This window comes from Onychostoma macrolepis, chromosome 22 (assembly GCF_012432095.1).
Source record: "Onychostoma macrolepis isolate SWU-2019 chromosome 22, ASM1243209v1, whole genome shotgun sequence".
Classification (NCBI taxonomy): Eukaryota; Metazoa; Chordata; class Actinopteri; order Cypriniformes; family Cyprinidae; genus Onychostoma; species Onychostoma macrolepis.
The window spans coordinates 18,155,468-18,165,441 of NC_081176.1; the positions used below are offsets into that span (position 1 = coordinate 18,155,468).

At 39.6% G+C, this 9,974-nt stretch overlaps 1 protein-coding gene across 3 annotated transcripts in view; it reads left to right on the forward strand.

Annotated features, from left to right (window-relative positions):
- Positions 1–8,349, forward strand: part of dph5 (diphthamide biosynthesis 5) — a 37,773-nt gene extending 29,424 nt beyond the window's left edge. For 2 of the 3 annotated variants that reach the window (XM_058761810.1, XM_058761809.1), the window contains 4 exons: positions 1,481–1,601; positions 3,379–3,418; positions 5,597–5,700; positions 5,876–8,349. In XM_058761810.1, coding sequence (XP_058617793.1) covers positions 1,481–1,601; positions 3,379–3,418; positions 5,597–5,700; positions 5,876–6,108 — 498 coding nt within the window. In that variant the 3' untranslated portion in view covers positions 6,109–8,349. The remainder of the gene's footprint in view (positions 1–1,480; positions 1,602–3,378; positions 3,419–5,596; positions 5,701–5,875) is intronic. The other variant, XM_058761808.1, reaches the window with a different exon arrangement.
- The last annotated feature ends 1,625 nt before the right edge of the window (positions 8,350–9,974 follow it).

The following is a 9,974-nucleotide window of genomic DNA, read 5'->3' on the forward strand; positions in this document are numbered from 1 at the left end:
CCTAATTCTTGACATTAATTCTTAATTCTTTTGCAGTTAACGTGTCTTTTGTTCTCCACCTGTTTTTTCTGACCGTGCTGACCCAATGAGCATTTCGCTGCCCAGTGGTCATGCCTTAACTTTGCTAATTCTATTATTGCATTAGTATTGCATCCTTCTCATGGGCATTTAATAATTGTTTTACTTTTATTCTTGAGTTCAGTCTCATTTTTGGCTCATTTTATCTGTAAAAGAAAGCCTGCCTAATAATTCTGCACACCTGAAATAAGGAGGTTTTAACTTTCAGCCTTCATGGGCAATTATATATCACTTATAAATGATTAAATACAAAATTGATAGTAGTTACTAAGATTGATGTGGTTTGGAATTGGTAAAATGTTCTTGGAAAAAAAATATGACCAGAATATCAACTTGCCTAATAATTCTGCACACAGTGTATATCGTTGCACAACTTATTAATCGTTTCCCTTGTTTAGGTAGATTGAATCCATGCTTGTTCCCTTGTTTTAATTTTATTTGACCCAATGGCCACAATTTAACTAAAATAAGGGAGCAAGTTAATAATTTGCGGGTATGATATCTTGTTACATGTAATATGCGGGGCCTCTTCATAAAGGTATAGTTCATCCAAAAATTCTGTCATAAATTACTCCCCTCTTGTCATTCCAAACTGTAAGACCTTTGTTCATCTTCAGAACACAAATTAAGTAAATTCTTGATTAAATCCGAGATCTTTCTGACCCTCCATAGACTCAAAGGGAACTGAAACGTTCAAGGCCCAGAAAAGATCATTTAAAATAGTCCATGTGACACCAGTGGTAATGACTTTATTCAACAGTTTCTTTTCTTCCGTGTCAGTCAACATGCATTCACGAGAGTACCACGGTGATGACAGAATTTTCATTTTTGGGTGAACTGTCCCTTAAAGTCTGCACTGCTGAATTTGTTATTATAGATAAACAAAAAAGAATTCATCTAGGTCTCTAGTTGACCTTAGTAAACAAGTAGGTCAGGGGTGTCCAAACCTGCTCCTGGAGGGCCACTGTCCCGCAGAGTTTAGCTCAACCCTAATTAAACACACCTGAACCAGCTAATCAAGGTCTTCAGACTCACTAGAAAATTCCAGGCAAGTGTGTTGGAGATCAGTGGCCCTCCAGGAGCAGGATTGGACACCCCTGGACTTGGAGGATGTGGGACAACTTCATCCCTACCTACGTGTTTGTTCATATCGCACTAATACGTGCTTCAGAGGGTCTGTAGGACCTAAAGTAACCAGTAACAAGTCTGCCTGCTGTAATGTCACTTTGTTGTGTCAGCTGTGCGGCACTCTAGTTGTTCAGAATGATGTCATGCTTACTGAATAACAGGAAGCACCTTGTCGGTGGCTAAACAGAGCTGGCTACTCGTGAACGCAGTGACCAATGCAAAATAACTGGTGTGAGTAAGTAAAGTATGAATGTGATTGCATTTTCCTCCTTAGCTGTACAACTTCGGGGAGACGGTGTCCATTGTGTTTTGGACGGACACATGGAGACCTGAAAGCTTCTACGATAAGATCAAGAAGAACAGGGATATGGGCCTGCACACGCTGTGCCTGCTGGGTAAGCACTTCCTTTGAGTCTTTGTGAACGAGGTGTTCTAATTAGAAAGTTATATGATGTTGCATAATTGGCAGGTTCTCCGGTTTGCTCCTTGGCTCACGTCCTCAAGCATGTATGTGTGTTGCATCGTTAACGGTCACTGTAGCAATGAATGTGTCAAAACCAGATGAGACGACCCCCGTATTTTGACGTCCCGTCATAGGCATTTCCCTTTGGGGTGCAAATTAAACTTGGGCCCGTTGCAAACGCTCTGGTACCCCCAAGGCAGATGGTCGCAAATAATTTACGTTTATATCTGTGTGCCGTGGAGATTTCCAGCCGTCTCTTAATAAACCCCCGTTTTCCAAAGTACCAGTGGGATTTCCCATTGGAAGGCATCTTTGGTAATGAATGTTGGTAAAAATCGTAGTCTGCTGGTCGGCGTTGTGTCTCATTGGCTGGCGGGACAGAGGGGAGGGGCGGGAGTCCCCAGGTGCTTCCCAGCTGAGGAGTCGGAGAGCAAGAGCGAGGACAAAAATGAGCAAGAGAGGGATCAGGGTTATTAACCTCATTATTCAAAAGCAAACAGAGGAAGGCGGGGAACGGACACCTCCCCGTCCACCCTTGGCCGCAAGAGCGCTTATCTAACACAATAAGCTGCAGACACAACAAAAGCACACACACACATAGACAAAACACAGGGACTATACACTGCATCCATTCATCATTACGTTGCTAACAAGACGTGGGCTATTAATCAAGCTGGCAAAAATTGGTCGATTTATTTGCTGGTGTTTCTAAATTAAATTCAAAAATAAAATTAGATTTGTAATTCCAAAAAAGTCTAGTCCAATACAGTGTCTACACCGGACTTGAACTTGTTCCATTTCAATTTTTGATTCCCTACACTGCTACTCCAGCCACTTTTTCCTGTCCAACTAAAGTTTAAAGTGATTTTGTTTTACTAATATCATTAATAAATTCTTCATTCAAATTTGTTCATTTTCTGTTAGTTTTTTTGTTTTTTTTATAGATTTGTCACTTTTCTTTTTTCTTTTATTATTTTCTTTTATTTAATTTTATTATAATTTTTTTTTACAAATTTAGAAAACACTTTTTATTTTTACAAATATCATTTTTATGACAATTTTCTGGTTTCTGTTTTTGTCAAATGTCATTAATTAATTAATTAATTATGAATTTTATGTCAGTTTCCCAGTTTCTATTTTTTTCAGAAATAAAATTCATTAATCATGAATTTGCTTATTTGTTTTTTGTTTTTGTTTGGTTTTTTTTACAAATAATTAATTGTGTTTTGTGTAAATTTGCTGTATTTTTAACAATTAATTTTATGTCAGTTTTCTGGTTTCTAGCCTACTAATTTAAATCTTCTGTGAAGCTTTTATGTAAAAATGTTTTGATACCAAATTTCCATTTATAAAGAAAGTAGGAAACAAAGAAATTGTCCCATTTTACTGTAGCTGAAGTTTAGCCTTGAACTTTCATCTGATTGGTCCGTTATGTATTAACATATTGAGGTTAACGTAGACACTTTCAGTGTAGACATGGTGTGAGAACATGACTGGTCGTGATTTGTACATTTGTCTTTATTCTCAGTATGGGGCCCTCTCAGGTGCAGTCTGAAAATGTACTCACGCTCCAGACTGCGTGGGGTTAACAGCCCCAGATGGAGGGGCGACCTACTATTTATGATGTGACAGTAACATCCAGAGAGGCCTAGTTTATAAAACCCAAGCTTATTGTATCGTACAACACTTACAACTCCCTTGTTTCGCAGATATCAAAGTCAAAGAGCAGTCCATGGAGAATTTAATGAGGTAAGACTCTCACTTTTTGATTTTCTGTGGGGTTGTGATGATTTATATCTAGTCTGTGGTGCTTTTCCAGGAGGGTCGTTTTGTGGTTTATAGCAGACATTGAGTTAACATTCAAGCAAGTTGCTGGGGGGCAGACTGGTTGAGTTGGAAAAAAATAACAAAAGTAAAAACCGTGGCAGCTTGTTTGACTTGGACGCATGATATGTTATCATGGACCTTCCCTGGGCCGCCTCCAGAACTGCCGCGGTATAATTTTCCCATCTGAAGCCTTCAGAAATATGTTTTATCGGCAACAGTGAACTTCGTCGTCTGCTTTCAAACTTGAACTCGAAGTCTTTCCGAAAATCCTTCACTGGTGTTGAATTATTTCTCGTCGTATAAGACGGTTGTTAACTCCTTGCTCTCTCCGTGGTGTCCTGTAATTATCTCCCCCCTTGGTCATGCACTTTGTGTAATTTTATATCCAATCCGCATAAACCCCAAATGGGTTTTAGTGTTCCACTATGTACGCTATAAGGAGACGAGCATTAGGCCTGGTGCGTGCTCCCTGTTCAAGGCTGGAAAGTGTGCTAATGTCTCCCAGATTTACTGGCACTGTTGTACCATTACTCGGAAATGGAATAACCATATGCTGCATGATTTTGGTCACAGTCAGATGCTTGTCCAGTGAGGTTGGTGCCCTTCACTGCAGGGAGGGGGAAATGGCCCCAAAAAGAAATTCAAAGCATGTCTGCAACTTCCTTAAGTTGACTGATTTCATCAAGGACGGACTGTTGGTCCGTTAATGGCTAATGCACCTTAAGTAAAGCATGCAGAGTATTTAACTTTAAAGCTCAGATGTAAATTGCATTAATGGCCACCTACTTGCTCAATGTTCTGGGACCACCTGCAACATAAAGGATTAGTTCATACCTGAATTAAAGTTTCCTACTCACCCCCAATGTCATCCAAGATGTTCATGTCTTTATTTCTTCAGTCAAAAAAGAAATTAAGCAGGATTTTTCTCCATATAGTGGACTTCAACAGGGTCGAATGTCCAAATTTCAGTTTTATTGCATCTTCTAAGGGCTCTACACAATCCCAACCGAAGAATAAGGTTCTTATGTAGCGAAACGATCCGTCATTTTCTAAAAAAAGAAAAATGTATATACATTTTAACCACAAACACTCGTCTTGCACTAGCTCTGCGTCCACGACTTCATGCATTACGTAGTGACGTTGGAAAGGTCACCCGTGACGCAGTGGCGTTTTAAAATGAGGCAGTTATAAGTTTATATATATATAGATATATATATATATATATATATATATATATATATATAAAATTCATGTCCCTGTTACACTTAATGTGTTTACACTAAGTGCAAATAGCTATAGATTCTGTTTACAGCTGGATCTTCTGCTATTTATACTACAGTCGGAAAGGCATGTATTTTCAGTACTAACAAAGAACGACCTTGGTTCGAATCCACGTTTTGCCAAACTTTTTCCCTACAAATCAGATATCACGTCGGAAAGGCATGTATTTTCATTAATATCAAATAACTTATACACACTCCGTTTTTTATTTGTTAACTGATGCTCAGCCGTTTTTTTAATAGTCAACTTATTTTCGAGTCATCGTCATAAAAGCCCTGTCACAAACATTGTCACGACTCACAGCCACGAAGATACATCTTTCATTTCATCAAGCTGAATGCTCACGAAAAACTGACACAGCCATTATGTTTTCAAGCCATTTCATGTTTCATTTTTAACATGACACAAAGCACTTACTACTTTTACTTACTTTATAATTAGTCAATAACGCCATTATTTCCTTCATTCATACTGAGAGCTCGCACAAAAACAAGAGGCGGGATTTATTGCACCAACCAATCACATCCAATCATAACCGATCATATCCAATTATAGTGCGATGGAGGCATTGCCTCCTCTCACGTGACTTTCCCCCACTCATCTCTTTGAGCCTCCAGAAAAGTCACCGCACGCTTTGGGGTTTCTGTAGAAAGTCAATGGACCGAAGGGAGGCAAGCCTCCGCTGTAACTTTACCTGCGGGTGTCTCAAGGTTCCAGTACATTAACTAATTTTAACACTGTCAAGGATCCAGACAAATTAGTAGAAGACACCAGATACTTCTGCTCACCTTAAAGTTTACCAGTCCCCTCTCTTTCTAGGGGTCGAAAGATTTACGAGCCTCCCAGGTACATGACTGTCGCTCAGGCAGCTGAACAACTCCTGGAGATACTACAGAACCGACGGGATCGGGGCGAGGAACTGGGTAACTTTTGCAGACCTTTCTAAATTGCATGAAAACCTTTGTGAACTTTGTGGTTAAACCATCTGGACGTCTTGCCAACTCTGGCAAGCACTGATGGAAAATTGGATTAGATTTGATTGAAAGCTTTGTGAGCTATGGTTTCATGGTTTATCCTATGTTCTTTCCTTCAATGCAGCAATGACTGAAGACACAGTGTGTGTTGGTCTGGCTCGGGTCGGAGCCGAGGACCAGACCATCCGTTCTGGGACACTGCAAGAGTTGGCATCCAGTGACCTGGGAGGACCACTTCACTCAATGATTATCAGCGGACACCTTCACCCTCTGGAGGTGGACATGTTGAAACTCTTCAGTGGTCCTGAGGGATTGAAGACCTTGAAGATGACCGATAGTTCCACATACGTTTCTTGATATCCAAGAAGCTTGTGCTCCTCAAGAAAAAAAGTTCCCTTTCCAGTGCTCCTGGGGTTTTTTTAAAAGGAAAAGCGGACAAGCCGGTCCACGTGAGAGCCTGAAGCTGCCGGAGGGTCAGGAGAGCACGCAAATGACATAATTGTTATTCCAGATCAAATTTGACCACTTTTAACCTTTAAGCACCGGTCAGGCCAGGGTTGCATTTCATTACAAGATTTAGATTGGGAGTGGGATGATTATTTTGACGTGTGGCAGTCATGTTCTTGCTGTCAAAAAAGTAAATGATGGAATTATAATAGAGGAAATGGAAAAGGTTATTGTGGACCAACTGCATCTGGGTTGCATTAGTGCCTCTGAAATTGAGCTTTCTTCGAAATTGGCATAATGTTTCCGTACCAAGAGCCTTTCTTAATGGAACTTTCTCAGTAAGAATGTAAATAAGATAAAAGCAAATACTGAGATTCCTTTGAGCATGTCATAATGGATGAAGATTGATTTTCGTACATTAAAGACACTCATTTCAGCGCCACTGATCACATCAACGCCCTACATGTGGTTTGACTGTTTTCATCTACATCTGTGGTTTTGTTTGTAGTCTCTCATTTCATTTCTGTCAGCATGAATTGCATAGAAAGTGAACAAAGCTATTGTCAGAAAGTAGTCTGCCTCTGTCTGCCTTATTTATACACAGACAAATTTGAGTTCACGTGTTGCATTTAGAGATGATTGGGTTTACAGATCTGCATCTGGTTTATACTGCCGTCGAAGTACAAAGCCCAAGATTCACCAACTTTCATTAAACATTTACTGGTTCAAGTGAAGGACCTTTGACAAAAAACTTAAGTTCTTGTCTATATGTAATAAGACTTTGTTTTAAGAATATTATACATTTTCTAACATCCGAATATTCTTAAAGGGGTCATGACATGAGAAATCAAATTTCCCTTGATCTTTTGAGGTCTTTGTATGCTTAATACATCCTGCAAGTTTCATAGCGTAAAATGTACTCATCATCAATAAAAAAGCATTTTTATGTAAAAAACCTCAGAAAACGGCTCGTTTGGATCTGAGGTGCTAGATGACGTCACAGGGGCTCGGTCATTTGCATAAAGACTGCCTCAAAGACATCGACGAATAGTCTTCTCACCATACAATAGGCCCCGCCCACTGGTGTTCAGTCGCTTAACGGCTGACACTTGATTACGCTGAATGCAAGTGTTGCATCGCATCGCGTCAAAAGCAAATAGAAATTACAATCACTGCCACTATCTTCTCTACACTGGATACAGTATACAGATGCACGTTCACTTCCACGTGATTGAGTCTGTCGTCAGTAGGACAAATGGGGTGAAAGAACATTCCCTTTGATGCGTTTTGGTTTAAACAGCTTGTTCACGTCTTTGTACAGATATAAGAAGGAGCCCAGCTTAAGGAACAAGTGGATAGTTTATTTTTAATGGCATCCCTGATTGTGTCTGAGGATTGGTCGGACCATTTTGTTTTGTAAACGAGGCACAGTGTCATGGAGAGTTCACAAAGAAGCATTTGTTGAAAGAGATCTGACTGCAGCTGCATCACAAACCATAAGTAAATGATTTCATATTGCTTTGTCTGGAAATGACCATTTTATTTTTCATCATGTCAAATCATTCACATGCAATAGCGAGGGGGCGTTGATACGGTTTCCTATGCAATGACGTTAGCCATTCATAACAATGGCCAATTACTGACCAGCTTTAAAGGGTCTGCCCCTTAAAAACGGGTTGTTTTAGACAAAGGGTCAAAATTAGGGTTGAAAATATTTTTTTATAAAAAAATTTTGTTCAAAAAACTTGTACATATTAACAAGGAACAAATAAACCTCAAGGAACATTAAAATAATAATAATTTAAAAAAAGCATGTCATGACCCCTTTAAGATATTTGCTTGTGCTATAAGTGTGGTCCTACTTTGTCATATTTTTTTGCAGAACACTTTTATATTTTCCACCTAGCATTATTCTAAGAAGTAACAGGTTGAAACTGGTTATGTGATAAAATTCTCAAGAATATCCTGTGTTTCTCAAAGAAACATGGTTTATTCTTACAAGTTAAATTTCAGTGTTAAAAGTGTCTTTACCCTACCTATCTGTAAACAATGAATATTTTCTCTATTTCTATGTATATGTATATATATATATACAGGTGCTGGTCATATAATTAGAATATCGTCAAAAAGTTGATTTATTTCACTAATTCCATTCAAAAAGTGAAACTTGTATATTATATTCATTCATTACACACAGACTGATATATTTCAAATGTTTATTTCTTTTAATTTTGATGATTAGAGCTTACAGCTCATGAAAGTCAAAAATCAGTATCTCAAAATATTAGAATATTACTTAAGACAAATACAAAGAAAGGATTTTTAGAAATCTTGGCCAACTGAAAAGTATGAACATGAAAAGTATGAGCATGTACAGCACTCAATACTTAGTTGGGGCTCCTTTTGCCTGAATTACTGCAGCAATGCGGCGTGGCATGGAGTCGATCAGTCTGTGGCACTGCTCAGGTGTTATGAGAGCCCAGGTTGCTCTGATAGTGGCCTTCAGCTCATCTGCATTGTTGGGTCTGGTGTCTCTCATCTTCTTCTTGACAATACCCCACAGATTCTCTGTGGGGTTCAGGTCAGGTGAGTTTGCTGGCCAATCAAGCACAGTAACACTATGGTCATTGAACCAGCTTTTGGTACCTTTGGCAGTGTGGGCAGGTGCCAAGTCCTGCTGGAAAATGAAATCAGCATCTCCATAAAGCTTGTCAACAGAAGGAAGCATGAAGTGCTCTAAAATTTCCTGGTAGATGGCTGCGTTGACTGTGGACTTCAGAAAACACAGTGGACCAACACCAGCAGATGACATGGCAGCCCAAATCATCACTGACTGTGGAAACTTCACACTGGACTTCAAGCAACGTGGATTCTGTGCCTCTCCACTCTTCCTTCAGACTCTGGGACCTTGATTTCCAAATGAAATGTAAAATTTACTTTCATCTGAAAAGAGGACTTTGGACCACTGAGCAACAGTCCAGTTCTTTTTCTCCACAGCCCAGTTAAGATGCTTCTGACGTTGTCTCCAGCTTCAGTTCTCTCCTTGTGAAGCTCTCCCAAGTGTTTGAATCGGCTTTGCTTGACTGTATTCTCAAGCTTGCTGTCATCCCTGTTGCTTGTGCACCTTTTCCTACCCAAATTCTTCCTTCCAGTCAACTTTGCATTTAATTAACTGGTCTTCAAGGAACCCAAAAGAGCCCATGTTACACCTCTCTTTATCTCATTGCATTGGCTACCAATTGCAGCTCGCATCAAGTTCAAGACACTGATGCTTGCTTATAGAACAACCACAGGCTCAGCACCCGCCTACATGCACTCACTATTAAGAATCTACATCCCCTCCAGAAGTCTGAGATCTGCTAGTGAGCGACGCCTCGTGGTACCATCACAAAGAGGCTCAAAATCACTCTCCAGAACATTCTCGGTCACCATTCCTTGCTGGTGGAATGATCTTCCCACCCATATTCGGAGTACTGGATCCCTGTCAATCTTCAAGCAACAGCTGAAAACTCATCTCTTTCGACACTACTTGACTTCAACCTACACATTAAAAAAAAAAAAAAAAATCTTTCTCCTTATTTATTCCTTCCCTTGCTGGCTTGTACTTATTTAAACAATGCCTGAGACTTGGTGTTACAAGCACTTTGTTTGTCGGATTGCCTCTTTAAGATGAATCGCTTCATGTGTTCCCCAAATTGTAAGTCGCTTTGGATAAAAGCGTCTGCAAAATGACTAAATGTAAATGTAAATATGCTTTGATACAGCACTCTGTAAAC